Source organism: Brugia malayi, assembly GCF_000002995.4.
Source record: "Brugia malayi strain FR3 genome assembly, contig: Bm_v4_Chr2_contig_001, whole genome shotgun sequence".
Lineage (NCBI taxonomy): Eukaryota > Metazoa > Nematoda > Chromadorea > Rhabditida > Onchocercidae > Brugia > Brugia malayi.
Window position 1 is genome coordinate 4,865,743 of NW_025062476.1, and position 23,775 is coordinate 4,889,517.

Consider the following 23,775-nt stretch of genomic DNA (forward strand, 5'->3'; position numbering starts at 1 on the left):
AAAAGAAATTAAAACGTTATAATATCAACGATACATTCTAATTCCATATAGCCATGACCCTTGCGATATATTCTAATACCGCTTATGATAATATTGATTCCACATTAAAATACATTTCAATTATCGTATACCTTAATGTTTGCATTTCATTTGGTCAGCTCGGTATATTTTGATTTTATATTCTAGTTACTTCGGCATATTTAGATATATCTGAGATAATTTTTAGCAAACATATTCTAAATTTAAACTTTTTCATAATTCAACAATAGTAACACATAGAAGAAAGTTTCAAAAAATTTTTCCTTCATTTTACATCATTAAATGTGAAATGTTTTCTAGAAAACAAGTATACAGTTTAATACTTTAACAGTTTATGCATTGAAATACTATTAAGCGGTCGTTCGTTCATAGCTGTTTATTTATTAATGAGTTTTAATACAGAACCAAAAACTCTATCCATGTCATACTCCGATACCACAATCAATCCATCAGAGGTCTTCTTATTGTCAATAGCTAAAATCTAACTTTCTTTCTTTTTTTTTTCCTTTCCTCATGGTTAATTCTTCTTACAACTCATATCTATCATTACCATTAAGATTCCTTTATTGGAATGATAAAAAATTAATATAAATACTTAAATGCCGAGAAAATTTATAGGGTTGGTCAAGTCCATTTAGCATTTCACAATGTGAAAGTGATAGTTTAAAGAGTGCTGGAAACAGTGAAGATGAAAATGAAAAGAATGAAATTGTCATCAAATCTGCAAGCACTATGGACATCATGAATGCATTCAATTTACCTGTTAGTCCACCTAAACTGTAAATTAATATCGTGAAGTTTATTTTCATTCTTAGACTATTTCTATAAGAAAGAAATCGTGTTTGTTAACAAATTGCTAGATAAAATTTAAATTCCAGCTTTTTTATATGATATTTTTGAGTAGAAAAGTATTACAGTAGAAAATAATATACTCTGACAATAGATAGCACATCATCCGGAAACAACTAAAGAAATGCTTGCATCATTTCGAAAACAACCAAATCATGATGCTAAAATTATTATTAGTTCCCTACCAGGTTAAAATTTTTTTATAAATTTAACAATAAATTATTGATATGCATAAAAATGCATATATCGAAAATGATTTTCATTAAAATGAAAAGTTCATGAATTTTTAGAATAGATTAGCATATATTATGACAAATAAGCCACACAAATCTATCCTTCAGATGCTAATATTCAAATGTCTAGCCAGTCATCGATATCATTGACTGAAAAATTAACAAAAACAAGGTAAGCTTTAAGAATCTTTAAAATGGAAATTTTCAAAGATTGAAAAGATACTGACACTATATGTGAAATCTATAAAAGGAAACAATTCCAATCATCGATACCAATATGAAATAATTTATAATTGCTAGCATCATAAATAGATTAGGATACATGTGTATTGATCAAATTTAACTGAAAATCGTTATGCTTTTAGCTAATGTGTTTCACTCATTGAATGACTGTTGTTGTAGGTTTTATTATTTATATTCATTGATCTTTCGAGTTTAAATACAAAACTTAAGGGTTCCAACAGATCAGATTGTTTCGTCAACGATCCCGGAAAGAGAAATTGTTGAAGAGGATCATGACTTATCAAAATGGTCAAATGGTAACACTATCAGATATTGCTAATCAATTTTCTCCATAGCTCTTTCCTTTTTTTTATCAAAATTGAAATAGGTTATTGGAGTTCTCAACATCAGTATTTAATGATATTTTCCACAACAATATGTCTCCTTCTACTTAATATTATGTAAATTGGACAAAAATTTTCTGCTTTTCAAAATTTCTAAAAGGACAAAAATTATAAGAGGTTGAATAGCGAAGTTTCCAAAACGGAAAATATTAAATATTAACTTAATTAAAGCTGAAGAAAAAGATTGTGATTTGAAAGTGATGAAGTCATCAATCCAAATAAAACATCATGAAATAGTAAACAGGAACGATCCATGTGACATCCTTAAGGCAATAATCACTTATTCATTCATTCAATCATTTATGATTCTGAAAGCGAAAATTAAGCGTTCTTTTCAGGACGCTTAATTTTTGTTTCTGGAGTTCTAATTTTGTTTTTGGAAGTTCAATTTTATAGATATATAAAATTGAATTTTAATACAGATATATTTCCTCGATTATCATTCATTCAATCTAAAGCATCAACAATTACTTATTCCAACTTTTCACAATTTACAATCGTTATATCATTTACTAAAAGAATTTCTTTACATTTCTGAAAATAAAAATCAAGTAGTCTATTCAACAATACTCACCTACAAATATTTGTTTTAATACAAATATATTTGATTAATCGATTATTCATTCTATCTTAAAAATCAATATCATATGTAATATGAAATCATTGCAGGCATATGGTTCTGTCGATTTAACACTACAAGCATCCTCATCGATCACGTTCATCCTTACAGGCATTACAACATCACGTGAAATATATATAAGAAAATTATTTGTTAATGGACAAAGATATGCTTTCATATAATTAGCATTGAATAATGTTTGTATGAAATATAATTATTTACACATACGTTTAATTTTCCAATAACCCGACATGACCAAATCTATTTTAGGTAATTAGCACCGAATAATTAGGAAAGATCAGTAAGAGCTTCAGACGGTCACCACGTCATTTTATGCTTTTACTATCAAAAAAAGAAGAAAACTTTTGTAAGATTATAAATGCCAAACAATATGCTAAAATTGTGTCCAGAAAACAATACGTTAGTACAAAATCCTACAACTATGAGTAACGAACACGCAAAAAGAGACGTAAACGTCCGCTAAGCACGTAGTAAAACATTTCGAAATGTGTGGAAACGTTCATGAAGAGCAAAGCAAAGCACTATATTAATTGCTCAAAAAGTGAAGAGAGTGCAGGAAGACAGTGGTAGAGGAAATAGCGTATGCAATAAAGTAACTAGGAGGTTAGAGTGTTGCGAAATATAATTGGTTTATTTTTTAAATTACTTTTAAAGCTTTTACATTAATGTGGTAATTGCTTTTTTTTTCCAAGCGTATTTAGGTAGCTCATTGTTTATAGTCTTTTAAGACGTAATTGAAGTACGTTACGTGGAAGAGACGTAATAGGAGAGGGACTGTACCGATACATTAAGGGGAGAAATGAATCTTTTAAAGTAAAATACTGCATCTGTTCTTTCCAAGAAATATTTTTGGAATAATCAGTTTGATTTTCCATTAAATGAAATAAGTAATTAATTCCGTTTTTGCTCAGGTGGAGTAAGTAATTATACGTGTCTTCACATAGCATGTATCCATGCGTGCTTGTCTATTTATATATTTCATTGTTTATTTGTTGTGTTAATAACCGTTTGTATTCATAATTCGCCTGTTTCTTGTATTAGCTGATCATTCAGTTTGCAATTGTTAGTGCAGTTATAGCAGAATTTGTCGAGTTTTATGCCAAAAATTATGAGAGAACTGCTGGAAGGATTATAAATGATTCGGACTAAATTTATTGAATTATCAGAATGTCATTATTTATTGATTTGTATGTTCATTTTCTGGCAGGTGTTACTTTTACTTGTTTTTGCTGAATAGGAAACGAGCTGTCTAAAATCCTAGTTAGCATTTTCATGTAATCTATTTTGCCTTCATTCAGTGAGTTCCAGACAGTTTTTGTTTCTCGAGATCGCTTCCCACTTCTGATTTCCAATATTTGAGAAGAATCACGCGGAAGATATCGGTTTGTACGAAATGCATCAACCAGGTGCACGGACATATTCAACGCACTTCCTATCTATATGTGTTGACAGTGTCATCACAATCGATAATTCACGCTCTATTCTCCCCACTCATATTGCTCTCGTAATGAAGTGACGGTTGAGGAACTGTTCTAAAATGAAATTTAAGAGGTAGCTTACTACAGCGTATAGCGAAGCAAGCAACATATGTGCGTTTGCGTCTTTTGACGTAATTACGCGCACGCGTAATTTTTGCTTCTAGTGAATGTCGCAGAATGGGTAGAGCTCTTACGCTGTGTATATATGAATAATTTCATCCCATGCAGGCAATATTCAATGATAATTATGCAAAAACGAATCCTTTCTTTGAATAAGTAGTTTTCTTGCTCATATTTCACGTAGAGACATAATGCACGCAGGGGTTTGTAGTTTATAAGCTAAATCAAGGGCGATTGTAGTTCTAAATCAGTATATGTGCGTGCAGTACACATAATATTTAGTAACGAGTTTCATGCATTTGTCATGATAAATTATTGATTAGTGGAGATAGAGTGTGACTGCACAGAATTTCGTTTAGCAGATAATAGAATTAAACGTTTATGAAGTTAGAGAAGAAAACGTTAAGTTTTGAAGAGTTTAAATAGGTTTTTTGAAGGCAAAGATGGTTATTTTAAGTTACATATATTTGTGTTCAGGGAATCTGGGTATTATAAAACGGGTGTGAATATTATAAAAGCGAAAGGAATACTTCCTGTTTTTTCCTGGTAAAAAATTGAAACATTCAGAATTTAAGACGGTTAGGATAAGGGAGCTTATCGTGCATTATGTATACCCCGAGATATAGTATACATGCAACATTATCTTGTAAGTGTTGGATCGCTGAAGACTTTTTTGCCATCTTTGATGAATGATAATACGTGACGAGAAAAGATCGATTATACATTTCGTATTTGTAGACTCAGGATAGGTAGTATTTCATGCATACATATAAGATTGGATAATTATTTTTTGTAAGTTTTAAAAAGTATCCATCTTGTAACCTAACTAATTGTTATCGTTTCCTGATTTATGCTGTAGGTATACCACCGTCCGGTGATATACAACACTATTGCTAAATGATCCGATTGCTTTAGTGGGTTTCGCAAGGTATGATTCATATTTTATCAGTTGATTGAATTATTTTAGGCTCTTACAAGGATTTGAACTAATGCCATCACTTGGCCGGAAGCAGTTCAAACCATCACCATGTCCAGTTGGTCTGAAACCTGATGATAAAGTATTTTATCTTCCACTCACTAATGAAATTTTCACATCGTATGAGTAAGTTTTTAAAAATGTTTATTTTTGTTTATTTTCTGTAAGTTCAGTCATAAATATGTCGTACTTCTTACGCATTATCATACCAGGCTTGCCTCTGGTTAGTTTTGTCTTGAACTGTGATACAGGGACATCAGTTTTACCAAACTTGTTGCTCACCTTTTAGATGATTTTTTCACCCTTTTTGTCTGAAGTTTAAAGATTTTGGAATCTTTCATTAATTTTGGATTCTTAGAAATTAAATGTTATAAAGAAAGTTTATTATTTCCAGTGACTTTTTTCAACGACAAATTTCTCTTAGTTCGATGGTTTGGACATGTTCAGTAACCGGAAAGACGGGTTTGACATTTGAGGAAGCTCTTGATTCTGAAAAGAATGCACAGGTAAGACAAGATATCTGCATCGCATCACGCAGTTGTTTAATTTTGAAATAATAAGTTATAAGATTTGTTGTACAACGAACTGGTATTACAGGTTGGAATTCATTAATTGATTTTGAATTTCAAAGCAAGTTTTTGAGGTATTAATAGGGTTTAATAATTTTTAATTGACATGGAGCTTGATTTTTTCCTAATTGTCGATCTCCATCAGCTAATTAAAAGTATTTCAGGAAACGCTGAAGACTTATCCACCCTCTTTTGCAAGACCTATTCTTTATCTTGTATACAAATTATCATGTCGTGGGCGAATCGAAGATTTGGTAAACGATATTTACTTTTTTGTCAAAGATCACTTTCTGCTGGGCGAAGAAGTTACATACAGCGGTGGACGTGGTCGAAAAGATGTTATAATTAAAAAAGTGACGTATATTGATGTGGAAAATGATGTTATCACAAATCAGCATAATGATGTGAAGAAACCAGCCATTTTGTGAGTTGTTTTAGTTAATTTATTTGTGATTTGAATCTTGTCAAAATGACCAGCATTCGCTATTTGTTTTCTTTTTCTTTCTTTTTTTTAATGCCAAGTTAATACCGTGCGGAATTTCACAATTATACAAATCATTAGAAAAAATAAATAACCTTTTTCAAGTGTGAAAAGAGGAGAGCTATTAATACCACCAGCGGAACGTTATATGTATGATGTCCTAATATTAGATAAGCATAACGGCGATGCTGGCAATAAAGTACGCGAACGAGTCAGTCATCAAGATTTACTGTAATTTTTTTCTTGATTGTTTAAATGATTATCTTCTTCTAGATAAACTTGAAACTTTTGCTTAAGTTCATAGTACGTATTATTTTATATCATTTGATATTTCCTAGACGAAGCAAATCTCTGTGGGCTCGGAATATGATCCGTGTGTTCTTGAAAAATTCGTGTATAACAGATCACGAACGTCTAACCGTAAAAGTAAGCTTCTCGGAGTTAATTTGCATGATGTTATATTTTTACTATCAACATATTTTATATGTTTGTATAGCTTTATGCTTTACTATATTGGTTTCAGACTCTAGCCTAAGAGACTTTCTATATCATTATAATAGTTGGAAGACGAATCTGTAGAAAAAAACTGCTGTGTAGACTAAGTCAATATTCGATTTGTTTGTTTAGTAAATGTGAGCGAAATTTTATCGTTTCCATGAGATCGTAGCTTTCAGCTCATTGTCAAAGTTAATTCTTTCAGAAAGAATTGCGGGAAAATTTCCAGTTAGACAGTATGTCATGGAATGAGGTGTTTGCTGGACCGATTGCGCAGTTTCCGCGAACACCGTTAATGCATCGTGGACCAAGTAAAGGAATTTCTCGTCCATCTCGCAACCATCTAAGTACTTTTTTTCATAAAATATTGTAACCAGTTGACCAGATTTCTGAATTGTACTTCTGAGTATTTTATTTTATTTAGATGGTCATTCTGCTGATGATCTGGATGCACAGTCGACGTCGGATGCTGACTTTGTTGATATTGTTGAAAAAGATAAGTTACATTCGCGATCTAAGAAAGCATCTCTAGAGAAAGATAAAAAGGAAAACGATAAGAAGGGAGAGAGTGGCAAAAAAACGAAAAAAAAAAGAGCGGTATAATTTGTTTCACTGCTTCAGTTTCGAATCTTTAATTCTGCACATTGCGTTTTGTTTTTTTATTTTTTTAATGGTTTATAAGCTTTGATGATTGTAAAAAATAATCGTTCAGATTGCTGAGCAGCAGGAAGAATTGGAGAGTCTTTTTGAGCAAGCACGAAAAGTAAATATTGAAAATCTCTCCCAGTGGGAACAGGATGAACGTTTGCTTTCTGAAGCTGAAATCGTTGAATTGAAGCAGTTAATTCGGCAGACTAAAGAAAAGGTTTGATTTAAATTTATTTTTCTTTAAAAGATTGATGGCATTTGTTATTTTCCACCATTCTGTTTGATTTCTAATATGACTCCCATTTGAGATCAACTACTGCTTTTCAAATGCAAATTCATAGCACCATTGGATGCTCAAATTTTATATGTGAAGGGATTTGCTAGAACTTTCTCCTCTGTTGTTTGTTTTATTTGCCATAATGCACGGCAAATTTTTGCATCCACCACTGTATAATTGTTCAGATATTATTTACCTAGGATCGTGAGGAAAAACGTTTGAATAAACAACGGGCAAAAGAAATGTTACTGGAATGGAAGAAACCAAGAGATGATATCCTTTGTGATGATCTTCAAGTAAAATTTGTTATTCTTGAAATCAAAAAGTTTCAAAACAAGAAATGAGTAATTAAAATCAAATTTGATGGATTAGTATTATTTAATTAAACAGCAAAATTATTTTTCTATAAAAGAATGAACAGTTAGGTTATACTTCATTACTTTTCATGATATTCTTTCTATAATTGTAGATTTAAGGTAAGATTATTTCATGATTTTTTAGCCCTTACCTCATTTGGCACCTCTTCTACTGCCTCTGTGGATGTCCGACGACGATTTTGGCGATTATTTATACATTTTTGAATTTTTCCAAAGTTTCGCGGAGTTGTTACCAATTAAAGAAGTATGTTTCATTGTGAGTTGCATTTTCTATTTAAGTCTACAAAATTTCTCACATCAACTTTTTTTAGGTCCGCGGTATTAATCAGGTCAAGTTTAGTGAAATTATATCAGCTGTAAGAAGTCGGACACCAGAGCAAGATAGTTTATTTGTTCAGTTGATGCATATTTTGTTGAAAGCCAAAGCTGAACGAGCTGATGAAGAAGACGGTGATGAAGGTAAAGTTTCTTCTCGTAGATTTGAATACCATATATTCCATAAGATTTCAATACGAAATTCTCAATTTTATTAGTCATCGTCAAATATCGCAAAGCACTAAACCTCTGACTTTATTTAAATATGCTTGATTCTCATCAACTAGCATATGTAATGTTGACACGTGCTTGATTTTTATTCCGAATCGGTTTCCTGGTGCAGACCAATTCCTGTTCCTTTGAAACGGAAAGAGTTAAATCAGTTACTGATGTTCTATAATATCAGTTGTTTTGCTTAGTATTAGTTTCAGAGGATTTTTTAAGTCCCGACGTTAAAAGATTTACCAAAACAAATATAAGGCTGTTACTAATTACTATAATTCATCAGTAGTTAGGTTTTTGGAACTTCGTAGCATAACGGCAAAAAGTGAAATCATATTTATTGTCATTTCAGAAACAGGAAGTTTGGAACATGTAAATTTCAGAAACGTAAATTTATTTTAGCTAACTTAAGCAACAAAGAAGAAATACCACTGGATGCAAATGATATCGACCACAAGATATATGGTCCGGAAATTCGCCAAGCAACAATCCTTCATGAGAATATTCGGCTTACACATGGCAAGTAGCAAGTAGTATTGGTCATCGTTCGTTTCAAATACTGCAGACATTTTATCTGCTAACAGTCAAAAATTTTTCAGTCGAAGTAAAAAAGTTTCTAGGATTGAGCGCACGACACTTACCGATCGATTGGATGACTTTGACCGAGGTAATGCGGTTGTCGTTGATGACATCTGGATATTATACAGGTGCTCCCACTCACCGATTTCGGTTATTTTCAAGAGGAGCTATACGCTGCTATGAAGATGAAGGGTTTTTGTTTGCCAAAGATAATCCACAAATTATGAGTATTCTGGAAAAGGTTATTATTGACTTGTATTTGTACTTTTTATTTGAAACTTGAAGAAAAAAATAGAGCTGATTCTGTTTCTGTTGGAAACAGTGGGATGAGGCCCAAAAGGACATTAAAGGAAAATGATATAATTTAAGGCTATAAGTTGTACTTTTTATTCTTACATTGTTTAGAACACTATTATGTTTTTTAAACGTTTACTAGTTAATGGAAGTTTGTGCTACTTTTTATATGAGTGTCAGAAAATGTATTCCAGAATTCGGTGTTTGATCTCCAACCTTATGAACGCATAGCGCTGTTCAAAGTAGTGATACAGCAGTTACTTAGTTACCATAAATTTCGTTCCACATCTGATGAACGTATTATTTCGTTGCTTGATGTGCGGAAAGAGCTAAAAAATCTTCGAAATTTCGATGCAGCGCAGGTTTTTCTTATTGCTTTATTCTACTGATATCCTTTTTGTTTCAAAAACTTCTGAAAATAATGATATGTTGGTTAAATTGTTATAAATTTCATCTACGTATACTTATGAATATATTAATAAGAGAAATTTATTAGTGATGAATTAAAGCAGAATGTCTTTGCAAATCCATTAAGAACTTTTCAGGAAAAAGAAGCACGAGAGGCTTCGTTAGTTCGAGAATATGAAGCAGAGCAATTAGAAGAATTGGGTGAAGCAGCTAGAGCGGATTTTGTCAAAAAAGAGGAACCTTCCAAGGAAACAATAACATTAATTAATTTTGTAAAGGGCGGAAATTTCGTTGGCAGAAGAGACGAGAGGTTGAGAGAAGTGGAACAGGTTTTGTAAATTTTCTTAGAGCTTTGTTGTTTTAAATATTTCAAATTTATTTGGAAGTTTCTGTGTTTTGAAATCTCAAAGAGTTCGTATCTGTTGTTTTTTCTTTCCTTCTTCCATTTCTGTATTTTATATTGAAATATCTTATAAATAGATTTTGTTGTAGATTTTGCTTTCCAGATACTCATGAAAGGGGTTTCATATGCTCAGATGGAAGCTGACGAAATAAAGAAAGTTCGTTCGTTGCAAGTAGAACATACGACTGCCGCAGAAAATGATTTACTCAAACTCATTTACAAAATACAAAGTAAGTATAGCTGTCATTTGCAAATATCAATTTTAAATTTTAGTAAGGGGAGCATGATTACTAGCAACATAGCAGAGACTGTTGTAGTTACTTGGGAAATGCATGATTTCAGAGTTGATATTTTGATAGCTGTCTTTAGTAATGCTGTGGGCCACTACGTTGTGAAAATATACATCTTAAGTTTGAGACGTATTTTTTCTGTTATTAACTGATGTCTTTTTTTTAGGTCGCGTTGGTTGGCATTGTCTTGGCCGTGATCGAGGATTTCGTACATATTGGTTCTTTAGTTCATTGCCATTGCTTTTGGTAGAAAATATTAATTCGATGGATGAACGAGGTCCGTGCCTTGGACCAACACCACTGGACAGGGTAAACTTTCCAACCTTCTAATTTTTTGATTTCCATTCTATGAAATATGCAAATAATTTTTGAATTTCTAAATTTTCGACGGCTTTAGGTTGATGAGAAATATCGGCAGTTGTGTGAGAGTGATGATAAATTGCGGCAAGATCTGTTGAGTTGTACAGCCACTGAAGATTGCCCAGTCCATGGGAAGTTCCGTCGTTCTCGGTGGCAGCTAATCAAAAACATGGATGTTCTTAATGAAGTCAGTTTTCTTCTGTTTTCGGAATATACAGGACATGTATTGGTTAATTTTTTATACCGCTGAAATTCCAGATTGAGTCTGCGTGTAACAGTCGTGGTTTTCGGGAATCAGAACTTTTGGAAAACTTGAAGTTCTTCAGTCCTCTATTGAAAAGCATACTTGGTCGGTGCTCAGACAAGGTAAGATTTTTTGTTACAATTGATTTTGGAATGTAACTAATTCCTGGTCATAGAACAAGTGACAAATATAAAATTGTAGAGTTGTGATGAATAGGAAGTTTTTTGTGTATGAAAATTATTGCTTGAATTCCAGATCAGTTCTGGTGAAATTTATACCGAACTTTTATTGACGGATGTTGATTTGGCAGATAACTCTGTGGCATTTGACTGGAGTCGTGAATTTATTGATATGCTTTTGGATTTAGAAGAAAAGGTTATGACGCTTTCAAATCTTGCATAAATTTAGCTTTATATATGTAATTTAATGCGACTGCAAAGCCTTGCACGCATTCCTTACAGCAAGGGATGATGACACTGGTTGACTGATGTAATCCTTAATTACATGAACTCCATTAGCTGTACTTAATCCTCGAAAAAAATTTACAGCTTCTTAAGACAAAAAGCATTGTACTTTTATTGCTTTACTGAACAGGACGGAAGTTGCTAATCAGTGTTTGAAAAAATTTGGTTTCATTTGATGGTATTCTTTTCCATATTTGATTACTTGGTGCATTTGTTTTAGTTTGTTCTTACTGTTTCATTATGATTCTAAGGAAATAATTTTTTCAGGTTGAACAAGGGTGCATTGGTCATTTAGCTATTAGTGATATTCGTCGTAGAGAAGAGTGGCGTGAGTCATTACTTCAGAAGCGTAATGTCACTTCTTTTATTGAAAGTAATGTTTCATTTAAACGAAATTGATTAATACAATGGAAACAATATCTATTCTTCCCTGTTCCTTTTTCTTTTATAGGGCTTTTCTAATTCATCGTCGATGTATAAATTATGATTACGAATTATGATATATTTATTAAAGCTCTTCAAATTGTATATGCAATAATCAAAGATGATTTTTTTGTTTTCCTTGAGATAAAAATTCCCTTTATTATGAACAAGATCGCGTTATCTTCCAATACGGTTGCTGCATATGTTGTTTGATTGTTTGCTTGATGTGTCTATAGCTGCTTCCACTCCTAGTCTCTACATTCTGCATTACTGTTTTAATTTGAAAAATTTCAATTCATTTCTTCTTATAACTTCAATCTATATTTCTTTTTTTGTTTTAGGTGATGTAGAAGTTTTTGGAGAAACAGTATTTACCGTTGATGAAGTGAAGTCACTAAGTGAACTGGAACATCTAGCTGTAGCATTTTTACAAATTGTTCAAGGAATTAACCTAAAATTTTTGCGGCTACCTTTTGCTACAGCTTCTTCTAAAGAAAAAGATTGTGCGAATATTCCTACGACTACTTTTGATCAGTGGCAAAAATCTTTATTAAAATGCTGCTCTATATCGGCTTTATCACTATATTACACAACTTTAGAATCTTCCATCTTATGGACAAGAAGTCGGCTTCAGGTATGGCATTATTTAATCGGAAATCAGCTGGTTATGTTTTATGAAATTCTTCAAATTTTCGAAAGTCCGGCTTATTTTTTGAGGATAAAGAAAGAATTTCCAATTGAATTATTTTAAAATTTAAGGCAAGATGTCGGAAATGCCGTAAAAAGGGAGAAACTGAAAAACTGTGCATGTGTGCACGTTGTGATCGATGTTATCACATTGATTGTGCTAAGCCAAAAATCAAGGTATTTTTCAAATAAAATTCTTCTTTTTTCGACCATGTAGTACAAATTTAGTACATCAGTATATCGTTGATTAGAGCTAATGATTTCCAGGATACGAATGGTTGGATGTGCTCTGACTGTAGGGCTCTGGTAAAAGCACAGGAAGCCGAAGAGAAATGGAAAAGCCAACAAGCGGTAAAAAAAGAAGGTTGAACTAGATGTTCTAAAGTGGGGCAATGTTATAATTTTAAGCAGATTTCTAGTTTTCAATCAAGCTAGTGTGAATCTAATGCATTTAAAGTTTTTGTTGACATTTAGTTTTTTTTTTCTTTTCTAGAAGAAGAGGAACAGAGTTACAGTCGAGGAAGCGATGATGCATGTGGTACGTCTGCAGACGAATTTTCCGAACAGCCACTTGCTGAGGAAGAGTGTGTTTCACCTTCAGATTATATCTACTTATTTCTAGATTTTCAATGTTATGATTTAAAGTTTTTATCGGTTTATAACTTCTGTTACATTGCTTTTCAGATTCGAGCTCCCATCAGATATGCTGAAAACGTCAAGCGGGCGTATTGTTAAGAAAGTTAGTATAATTACGTTGTATATTTCGTATGGATTATTTAGGTAATGTTTTTTTTAACTGAAAGGATTTTTTAGGTAGCTTATGCTGATGAATCGTTCGAAGAGATGAGGCGAACTGTGCGGAAGAAGAATTTTGTTGGCGGTGAAAGTGATGAGGGCGGAAGCACTAGTGAGAGTGAGTATTCGTATACAAAAAGAAAACGACCCAGTAAGTTGCGTAAAAGGATTATGATTTATTTATGGAATTCCTAATTTAAATTCGAAGCATAAAATTTTCAGTACGCACATTTCTAGGTAAAAGTGGTGAACGAGCACTAGGGAATCTAACGATTAGCTTGCGTGAAACGGATAACCGGATACGAAATACATTGCGTGCTTTCGAATTACTGATAAGTGACGCAATGCGACAGCAAATTGCTTGGCCTTTTTTAAAACCAGTAGATGCAAAGGCCGTGCCTGACTACTACCAGGTAATTTTTCAGTATTCAGTCCTTTTTTGTTTACCAAATATGTCAGAAGTCTTCTTTCGAAATTTCACCGGAATTATCAAAACTTTCATTTGTAGCAAATGTTAAGCATTCTTTTCTGAAAGACACCTGCATTCTAGACTATTTAACTATTTGTTTTGACTATCTTATGGTTAATTTATTAGTAAAAAAAATCAGTCTCTTAGATGAGTTTCTTTAATATTTTTCTAGATTATCAAGAGGCCGATGGATCTGCGTACAATAATGAATAAACTAAAGCAACGATTGTATGATACGCCTGATCAAGTAATAGCCGATGCACGGCTGATTTTCGAGAATTGTCGTATTTACAATGAGGAAGAATCCGAAATCTATAAGGTATATGAATATTTTAGTTCTCTATTATTAATGCTTGTTCACTTTTGTAAGTTAGGCTTTTTTAATGGTTCAGTATTTTGAAAAGTCTCATACTCGGAGAAAAAGAATTGATTATGGTCTCTGCAATAATGCCAAGTTCTTATTATTAATATACTAGGAAAAACTGTTAAGGTTAAATTATTCAGTCTGATGATTGGGGTACACGAGACATAATCTTGTATGATTCCTTATGAAATACAAAGCTTATGTAGCTTAAAGGAATGTTTTAGTGTGCAAACAAATTGGAACAGTTTATGGAAGAACGATTCAGCAAAATACTACAGTCAAATGCAATTCGAACGCGAAGTGAATGTTAACAAATAAAAGAGATTTCGAGAAGCTTGGCTCTGTTTTCGCTAATTTCTTTGATGCCCAGGACCGTTTTTGGGTTGGGTAGGAAGTTCGTCAGTTACACTGTCGAATCTTTTACATCAGACCAAACAGAAATACATGATTGATTTTGGTCATTTAATGCCATGAAAGATTTTTTTTTACTAATTACATGGTGTTTATTGCAGTATTGAATATAATGGTAGCCTGTTAGAAGTTTTATAAAAGATGTAAGCTCTTTTAGCAATACTACAAAAATGTTAATACCTAAGATAGGACGACCATCGATTGATTTTCAGGTCTAAAAAATGGGATTGCAACTTTACTAATTAATCTAACACAGTTTCAGTTGTTCAGTTATATTTTATTCCTACAATGCAGATCGTCTCCTTCTTGCTTTAAAAAGCATTTTGTTATGTTTTTGTGTCATTGTTAAAACATTGAGCAAATTGAAACAATTGTTCCAACCTTATAAAATTGTTGGATTGTATACATTCGATGTCTAGTATTTGTGTTATAACCGAATGAAAGAACAGTTGATATTTTTCCGGTGTGTTTATTCAGGAGTGCAAAATTATAAAATCTTATTTGTCAAACAAATATTTGTTGGACAAATAAAACTGACCAATGTAAAGATAAATATTTGCTTTGCTTGACAGTATTTCTGTCATTTCAATGATATAGATGGTCCGTATGAACCGGGATAACGAAATTGAATATATTGAATTTTTTAAAGTGTTACCTCCCAAAAAAGAGTAGCCATTTCCACAGGTTCATTGCATGCTGCTCGTAAAGTTCTCATTCGTTATGATCGTTATGATGATACTTAAATGTTTGTCAGGTTATAAATACTGTTGAAAATAAACTTTGTGCTCATTTGACCTCCTAACATTGGCATTCATGTTGCATTGTTAATTTGCATATTTAAATTTTAAGCAAACAACTAAATGCTTGGTTGATTTAAGCAAGAATATGAGTGCTGCTACTTTAATATTGTTCATATATTGTTATCATTCGATCTTATTGTACTTTAGGGTGGTTGCTGGTTGATGTATGAGATTGCATTAGATTTTTCCTTATATTCCACTTTATGGCTTAATCAGATAATTTGCTTATGTTTTAGATTTTTAATTTGGTTTCTCTTTATATTACATCTAGTGTTCTATTTTAATCTATTTTTGTAAAAACAGAAATAGTAAACTAGAAACCAATGAAGTGATATAATTGCATGAAGTTTTCCTAACCGGGACGAAAATAGTGCATAACGTTTGGAAGGGAAAGACGAGTGGAGTTTTTTGTTAAAAGTCAAATCTTTTTTTTTAAGTCAAATCATGAACTTTTAAGAAAAAGCTTTACTTTTAGAAGATGAGACAAAGAAGTACCCGTAAAGGAGCAACAAAACCAGCTCCATCATCAGTTTGTTACTGGTAAATGTGTGTTGAAACTTTACTATTGTAACATATATCATCGTCTTTTAAGTGTGGGATCTAATTTAATTAAATAGGCCAAAGCAGATAAACAATTATATGCTATTTTCTTATGAAATCTAGAAAAAAAAAGAAACATTTGGGATGACTTATGTAAAAGTTTAACATTTTGCTAGCCGGCATTTAGATATATTTGAGATTTCTCATGAACGAAGTAATTATAATTGATCGGAAACAGAATAGGTCTGATTTTTTTTTTTTTAATTCGATAGGAAGTAAAGTTTTTCAGTGATGGTAAACGTGAAGTGGGAACATTAGAACTTTATTGTGCTGTTTGTCGAAAATGGTTCCACGGACGGTGCTTGAAAGATTTAACTGATTTGTAAGTCAAAATTTTCGAAAGATTCTAGAGTAGTTAGGAGATATTTCATTCATATTGGATTATCGTAACCTAAATTATTATAGTTATGGACTACCATTCATGGTATGCTATGTATTCAATTGTGCCGATTGTAGTCCAACGAAGAAGGAAACATGGACACCGAAACAAGCAAGTAGGAATTGTGTATTGTTTAAGAATTAAGTGATTCTCGTAATATACTTCTGAATGTTTAGATAGAATTTCAACGCTTTATTTTGTAGGATTTTCCAAAATTCATGTAAAACTGAAAATGATTTATATTTTATTTGAGATTGTTTATAATTTTTTTTTTTAAGATTTTGCCCATATGTGTGTTACCGTTCTTGCAAATTTAACGCATAATGCACGGACCAAAAGAGCTAGTACGGGAAATGAATCGGATGATAACGATCAGGAATTGATATTTCTAAACTTGGAAAATGAGATTATACCTTATTTTAATGCACAATGGGAAAATCTTACATCCATGAGTCGCAGGTTAATATTTTTTTTTTTTGCTGAAACCATCAATACGGGTAACATTTAATAACAGCTGTAACTGTAACAACGTGACAATGTTAAATCGCTTATGAGGCAGGGAATTAAGCCTTTGTAAGCTGTTGTAGTGATTAGAGTACTATAATGTTCTATAATGCTAATTCAAGCCTTTTAAAATTGCTATCTATAATGGTTAGATTTTTAAGCTATAATGTAGTGGAGAAGCCAATACAAAAGAGGCAGGAATATTTTAAAAGCATAAAATTTTGAGTTTTTTTCAAGTGAATTTCTTTTCTGTATTGCTTTTTGTTTCATTTCGCTGAGGAAAACTTATTAAAGGGTAAAAAATACTTGGCATCAAACGTTGCAAAAATCCTTGGCCAAAGAAACAGAATTATTTGAATCAAGCGATGATGGACAAGTATTTGCATTACGTGAACGTGATTTGTCATCCGTGGGTCCGGGTCATGAAGCGTTAAAGCAGGTACTATGTCACGAATAACTTGATAACATAGCTGAGCTAAATGCCATTATTTGCTGTTTGTGTATGTAGATACTTAAGCTGTTCTACAGAATCTCTTCTTAGAAAGCTTTAGATCGGCCGAAGTAAGCCAGTGGTTTCAAGTTCAACACGTGACCTGTATAAAGAAAATTTCGATAGGTCGGATGATTTAGGCGATGGTCCCAAAACGAGGGGTTCATCGAAACGACGCTATCTTGATCCTCCGAATACGTTCAAAAAGGCGAAGCTGTAAATTTTTTTTTTTTGGATTTAAGTTTTCAAGAGATTTTTGGAAAAAAATGAAGTCTTATTTATTTCTATTTTATTTCAAAGCAAAATTTGTCCTCACATTTTTTACTTATCAGTTGTGTATTTCAGTACCGCTGATTATGCGTCGACACGAATTGTCGGAATTTCTGCGCCCATCGATTTCCCATTTAATCGGGAAGGTTATCGATATTATCTTGTCGAAAAAGATCTTACTGTTCCTAATAGGTCATTTTTGGCTTTCATTGCTAGCTCTTAGTTTCACAGTTTTTTGCTTAATATTTTTCGTTTTGAGATTTGAAATTATTTGTATAGACTTTAATTACATTCTTCAGAATTTACTTCTCTGCGCTATTCCAGATTCTTAAAAGCAATACTGCTCTCACAGATTTTGCAGAGATTCTTAAAGTTTCTGAATTTTGAGATTTTCTATTACAAAGAGCATTTTAAAAATATATGAAGACTAAAAATTAATGGTTTTACGTAGTTATTTAAAGTATTATATCATTCAAGGTAGCAAAATTGATTTCACACAAATGAAAATTCAAATAATATTTCTCTGGTAATGTCTGTTCGGTTGAAATTGGTATACTTTCCAGAGACATTTTTGAATTGGAAGAAAGCACATATAACAAGCCAATACCAGCACACATTTATCGTGTTGTTGTCCACCCAGTAGTTACTTTATCTCCAAATGATCGTGCTTATCAGGTATCAAGCGTTCCATATGGATCTTTTTATCAGGAATATTACGATTTGTAGAGCTGAGTTTCTTTTTGCACTTTATTGAAAATCTTCAATTTATTAATGAGCTTTTTTTCTTACAATGAAAGCTCAAAAATTATACATAAATAGTTAAGTGAGTACGGTCCGTTTCTCGTACAGTGGCCTTAAAGAAATTCATATTTTTTTATTTGATTAGATTTCTTCCCCTATCACCGTTTTTTTTTTTTTCTTGATGCCGATAAGTTGCAGATTGGTTTTTTAGTTGAAATTGTCTGAAGATCGATTATCTGTGAGCGGTTTTGAAGGTTACAGTGTCGCTCGAGCTACTCACTCAATATCACATGGTACTTGGTATTTTGAAGTGGTTTTTACGGCGCAGCCACCAGGTTCACATATTCGGATTGGTTGGAGCCAAGCCGTGGGTATGTGCGTAAGAGTTCTGCTTTGTAAATTTCTCAAAAATCTAACTCAACGCTTTAATGATTCGGAGTAATACTTTCAGCACCAATACAAGCATGTGTTGGTTATACACAACTGTCGTATGCTTGGCGAAGTTATAAAGGCACAGTGTTTCACCAGGCAAAAGTAAGTCTTTCAAATTAAAAAATCTCGAGTTATATGTTTTTTTGAGTAAGTGGAAACAATCAATTATAGAAAGAATTCTGAGTTCTCAAGTAATTTACAGCAAATTTCAGGGTCGGCACTATGCAAGTGGTGGTTTTAAAGAAGGCGACGTCCTAGGATGTTTGATATCGATACCACCGTGCCCGGCCGATAAGGAATATGATTTTACATCTGTAGAAAATTTACCACCTTCATCGTCGTATTTGCCGCCTTCCTACAAGAATCTACCTTTAATCAATTTCAAACACAATTATTTTTATGAAGAGAAAGATGACGTACCTGCTGCACTAAAAAATTTAAAACCAGCACCTGGAAGCTGGGTTGGTACTTTCATAAATTTAGTCAAATAAATTTTTAACAATTGATTTAAACTACGTAGTTATCATCCATTGATTGTTTCACTCGTCGCTTAATTAAAAATTTTATTTAAAGTACTAAGTTTTATTTTGCAGTTCTGGTCATGCAAAAATTTAGCTATCATATTTTCGGATTTGGTAATAGATCAGTTAACATTCCCTTTTATAAATACATTTATTTGAATCAAGTCGTAATTCTTTCCACATCGTATTTTGTTGAAAGATTCAAAGTCTGAAATTGTGTTTGTTGTGACACAGCATTTTGTGATTATTTCAGTTCATCAAATTAAAAACAGGAGGAATTTGCTTTCAAACTTTTTAGGAAAGAGTTTTTTCAGATTGAATTTTACCGAAATGGCAAGAGTTGTGGAATTGCTTTCACGGATATTTATGCTGGTTTCTACTATCCTGCAGTATCATTATTTCAAGGTGCTACGGTTCGATGTAATTTCGGTCCTTCATTTCGATATCCAGTACCACATGGAGCTCGTGGAATGTGTGAAAGAGTTGGAGAGATGTATATCGAGCAAACATTAGCAGACATTTTGTATCTAGTTGAAAACGAAGATGAATTAGCTGAAGAGGCTGCAAAATGTGCTCGTAATCTGTGATTGTGATTTAGCATGCTTTTTACAGATGCATTACCATCATATATCTTTGTTTGTTGATGATCCGGATGTTGTGTTTTTACCGAATATTCTCGATTATCCGATAATAAAATTTTAAGGGAGTCAAAATCATCCTAAAAATTTCCCATTTCAAGCAAATCAAATTATTACAATGTTGTGTGATATATTTTAATTCAATAAAGTAAACATTAGTATCAGTTTTCAATAGGTTTTATTTTTCTATGTTCTAAAAGACTCAGCATAATTGTTTCCTTAAAAAATAAAAAAAGGAAGTAGGAAGAGATAGATATAAAAATTATGATATGAATTAGGGGGAATGCAACTGACAGTGAACATAACTCCCGTGTTGTAATGATCATACTATAGTAATGAGTCAGTTTTGGTTGGGAAACGTATCTAAAATAAGGTATTTGATGGTGGCAACTAAAATTTTGTCAAATTCAAATATATATTTCTTTGGGCTATACTTCAGGATGGATAACGGTAACTGTAAATTTGATGTTCATATAGCGGAAATGTCTGTTCTGAAGAAGTCATCTACGATGCCCGCAGATTCTACCATTATTAAAGGCTATGATTTTAATGAAGGGATTAATTATGATGCTTTATTGGACCAGTACATGTCTACTGGTTTTCAAGCATCACATTTTGCTCAAGCTGTACAGGTAAGAAATGTTCACATTGAGAAGCAAGAAATTTTACAAATAATATCAATAATGAGTTATATTTGAAACATATAACATAAACTTATGTCCTAAGCTCTGTTATTCTTTATTATATTCGTATAACATCGAAATATAATGTCAGTTTCTTATTTAAAAATTTTTTTTTCTCTTAAATGGACAGAAAATTTCAATAAAAATAACTTTTCAGCAAATAAATACAATGTTAACAATACGTGAAGAACAGTTTGAAGGTGATCATACATTGCCGTATCCAGAAGGGAAACAAAAAAGAGCATGTACAATATTTCTTGGCTATACAAGTAATCTGGTCACTTCTGGTGTTCGAGAAGTACGTTCATGATTCCATATTTCGTTGCTAAATCGGTCTTCAGTAATTTTGTTCATCTATAGATCCAACATTATGTTAGCTTTTCAAAAAGTCCGGTGCTATTCAAAGATTTCTCTAATGTATTCAGTAGTTTAAAAGTGCTTTCCTTCAGAATCTTGAAGTCTTGATTTCGATAATTCTTCGTTGAGAGATAATTATATGATGAATAAATTTATCCTCGATGAACAAACTTATTCTTTAACCTTTTCAACTCATGCAAATATATATTTCCAGCAATATATTTTTTCATGATTTTGACTTATTTTTAAGAATATCCGATACTTAGTTGAACATGATTTGGTGGATTGCATTGTAACGAGTGCTGGTGGTGTCGAAGAGGATTTAATCAAATGTCTTGCACCCTCATATTTGGGTGCATTTGATCTTGATGGGAAGACTTTACGTCACAATGGATTGAACAGGTTATTTAGATTTAAGCCATTTCGTAAGTATACGACAATTTTTAGTTTTTTCTTGATTTTCATTCCTTACCGACAACCCTAATTTTTGATTATTACCTGTAGATCATATTTATTTTGTGAATTTTCTTGACTTTTGATATTTTTTGTTCACATTTTGACTTAATTTCCCTCCTAAAGGAAATGTATATCGTCATTGTGAAATGAGCGATGATCCTGAGAAACAAAATTTGTTGAACAAATAAGTGCAATCATTGAAAAAAATATGTAACAAAATGAAAAAGAATGGATGCAAAATTGAGATGTAATTTGATGTAATAATAATAATAAATAAATAAATAATAAATAATAATAATAAATAATAATGATAATAATAGAGACATAATAATTTGTGCGTAACCTAATGATCTAATAATGAATGGAGCCATTCAAATTCCTTTCTGAAGGAAATATATATATATATATATATATATATATATATATATATATATATATATATATATATATATATATATAATGCTTTCAAAGTTAATTTATTAAATAAAAAAAGAAAAAAAGAATAAAAAAAATAATTTGATTTTGAAATATCCGTGATGTTTCTTAATGAAACTAAGTTATTCTTTGAGGAGTGAATACCTTTTAAAGAAGATAGAAAAACTAAATTTGTATACATGCAATATGCAGTTCTGCAAAAAAAAAAAAAATTCCAATCTTAATGCTCATGATAATTGCAGAGCTGGTAATATTATCATACCGAACAATAACTATTGTCAATTTGAGGATTGGTTAATGCCTATCCTAGATAGCTGTGAATTGGAACAAAAAAATAATGATTTCTCGTGGACTCCATCGAAATTGATCGACAGGCTAGGTGCTGAAATCAATGATAAACGATCAATTTGCTACTGGGCTCATCGAAATCGAATTCCTGTTTTCAGTCCTGCATTAACTGATGGTTCAATTGGTGATATGCTATATTTTCATTCATTCAGAAATGGTGGAATTAAGTTAGACATCGTAGAGGTTTGTTCGGTTCTTTGGCATTTGATTTTTTTTTTTTTTTCTAAATTCTCCGTTTTCTTTAATTTAGACAACTCTTAAAATTTAAGAAATTTCTGGATATGTATGATTCTTTAGGTCATGATATAGTTACATCAGTTTTCCTGTTTTATCAACCATCTAAATTTATCATTGTTTTTATTGTATGATATTATTACATGTTTTCAAATGTATGATCGAGTCCTCATTTAACTTTAATTATTATAGTGTTACCGATTCAGTATGATAATTATTGTATTATACTTTACAATTAAATACAAATAGTCGGACTGTAAAAATAAATGGTAATAAGTGGATTTAGAAAATTTGTTATACACATGTATGTATATAAACAATTAGATTTTAGGAGAGAGGGGGAGATATATGAAGAAGAATTAAGTAACATACTGAGCATAAGCTGGAAATTCCGAAATTGCAGTAACGACTACAAGCCGAAATTTCTTGTCTTATTTGAAGAAATACTCGTTAATTAATCCACTTATGGTGTGTTTTTCTATCGTTTAAGCGTTTTGCTTTTTCATTCCAGTATACTAAAAGAGTTCTATCAATACAGGTATATAGTGTTAGCTCTCTCTAATACTAGAGTTACTTAGTAAATAAGAGATAACAGTGAAAGTGATAAAATAGCAATATATATGTTTCTTGTTAGGACTTGCGTCATATCAATACAATGGCTGTACGATCAAATCGTACTGGCGTAATACTTCTTGGTGGTGGTGTTATGAAACATCATATCAATAATGCTAATCTTATGCGAAATGGTTCTGATTATGCGGTATATGTGAATACTGGCCAGGTTTTCTTTAATTTTTTCTTTTTTCGCATTTAAAAATGAATTCTCGATAAATTTGCTGAAAATCCTCTCGCATATTGTTTTGCAAGACATTGAAACAGTTTTCGACTTTATTTGATGCGTTTTGTTTGAATTTTACTTCAATGGATTTGTTGATCAAATTTTTGTTTAGGAATTTGATGGAAGTGATTCAGGTGCTCGTCCGGATGAAGCTGTAAGTTGGGGTAAAGTCAGAAGTGATTGTAGACCAGTCAAAATATACGCTGATGCAACACTTGTTTTTCCGCTCTTAGTTGCAAAGACATTTGCTCGCCACGTTCAGCAAAAGCATTCGGAACTGCAAGAAGCATGATTTACTTGTTTTAAATATAAGCAGAGTTGTGAGTTTTTAGCTTGGTTGCAAAAGCAGTGGATGATTCCATTTTTGTGAGTAGCATATTTCACTGAAATATTTGACAAAAGAATTACAGTATTTTTCGGAACTGCTATTGTTCTTTTAAGCAAATCATTTAATTATATATGCTTGATATCTACAATAGCTTACATACTTCGTAGGATTCTGCTGTTTTTCGG

At 31.9% G+C, this 23,775-nt stretch overlaps 4 protein-coding genes across 8 annotated transcripts; all 4 read left to right on the forward strand.

Moving 5' to 3' along the window:
• Positions 1 to 425: 425 nt before the first annotated feature.
• On the forward strand, positions 426 to 2,496 carry Bm437 (Uncharacterized protein; the record flags this gene model as incomplete). 2 transcript variants are annotated; one of them, XM_043078449.1, is made up of 6 exons in its annotated part: positions 426 to 494; positions 658 to 801; positions 983 to 1,076; positions 1,230 to 1,293; positions 1,575 to 1,660; positions 2,417 to 2,496. In XM_043078449.1, 6 exons carry the CDS (start codon positions 426 to 428, stop codon positions 2,494 to 2,496), a joined length of 537 nt encoding a protein of 178 aa, XP_042934383.1. The 2 variants fall into 2 exon arrangements, with proteins under 2 accessions (XP_042934383.1, XP_001894715.2); XM_001894680.2 differs by lacking the exon at positions 2,417 to 2,496 and adding an exon at positions 1,919 to 2,094.
• A 2,478-nt stretch (positions 2,497 to 4,974) lies between these two features.
• Positions 4,975 to 14,436, forward strand: Bma-athp-2 (Bromodomain containing protein; the record flags this gene model as incomplete). The annotated part of the gene is made up of 30 exons (XM_043078450.1): positions 4,975 to 5,087; positions 5,356 to 5,467; positions 5,695 to 5,954; positions 6,117 to 6,242; positions 6,350 to 6,437; positions 6,712 to 6,853; positions 6,931 to 7,103; positions 7,219 to 7,371; positions 7,632 to 7,727; positions 7,933 to 8,052; positions 8,120 to 8,267; positions 8,748 to 8,864; positions 8,966 to 9,165; positions 9,413 to 9,580; positions 9,764 to 9,955; positions 10,133 to 10,259; positions 10,486 to 10,628; positions 10,717 to 10,866; positions 10,938 to 11,045; positions 11,179 to 11,298; positions 11,655 to 11,760; positions 12,152 to 12,444; positions 12,570 to 12,674; positions 12,765 to 12,861; positions 12,991 to 13,081; positions 13,182 to 13,236; positions 13,311 to 13,443; positions 13,530 to 13,705; positions 13,934 to 14,080; positions 14,350 to 14,436. The coding sequence occupies 30 exons, from the start codon at positions 4,975 to 4,977 to the stop codon at positions 14,434 to 14,436; spliced, it is 4,146 nt and encodes a 1,381-aa protein (XP_042934384.1).
• Positions 14,437 to 15,814: 1,378 nt separating this feature from the next.
• Bma-ash-2 (SPRY domain containing protein) lies at positions 15,815 to 19,860 on the forward strand (the record flags this gene model as incomplete). 2 transcript variants are annotated; one of them, XM_001894682.2, is made up of 12 exons in its annotated part: positions 15,815 to 15,876; positions 16,166 to 16,258; positions 16,342 to 16,430; positions 16,594 to 16,774; positions 17,114 to 17,258; positions 17,371 to 17,525; positions 17,655 to 17,771; positions 18,143 to 18,254; positions 18,532 to 18,691; positions 18,772 to 18,854; positions 18,965 to 19,213; positions 19,588 to 19,860. In XM_001894682.2, the coding sequence occupies 12 exons, from the start codon at positions 15,815 to 15,817 to the stop codon at positions 19,858 to 19,860; spliced, it is 1,719 nt and encodes a 572-aa protein (XP_001894717.1). The 2 variants fall into 2 exon arrangements, with proteins under 2 accessions (XP_001894717.1, XP_042934385.1); XM_043078451.1 differs by lacking the exons at positions 15,815 to 15,876; positions 16,166 to 16,258 and having other exon boundaries at positions 16,358 to 16,430.
• Positions 19,861 to 20,351: 491 nt separating this feature from the next.
• On the forward strand, positions 20,352 to 23,554 carry Bma-dhps-1 (deoxyhypusine synthase, putative; the record flags this gene model as incomplete). Of its 3 annotated transcripts, XM_001894683.1 has the most annotated exons (6): positions 20,352 to 20,543; positions 20,752 to 20,892; positions 21,202 to 21,353; positions 22,085 to 22,373; positions 23,059 to 23,205; positions 23,375 to 23,554. In XM_001894683.1, the coding sequence occupies 6 exons, from the start codon at positions 20,352 to 20,354 to the stop codon at positions 23,552 to 23,554; spliced, it is 1,101 nt and encodes a 366-aa protein (XP_001894718.1). The 3 variants fall into 3 exon arrangements, with proteins under 3 accessions (XP_001894718.1, XP_042934386.1, XP_042934387.1); XM_043078452.1 differs by lacking the exons at positions 20,352 to 20,543; positions 20,752 to 20,892; positions 21,202 to 21,353; positions 22,085 to 22,373 and adding an exon at positions 22,890 to 22,892; XM_043078453.1 differs by lacking the exons at positions 20,352 to 20,543; positions 20,752 to 20,892; positions 21,202 to 21,353; positions 22,085 to 22,373 and having other exon boundaries at positions 23,080 to 23,205.
• Between the last annotated feature and the right edge of the window lie 221 nt (positions 23,555 to 23,775).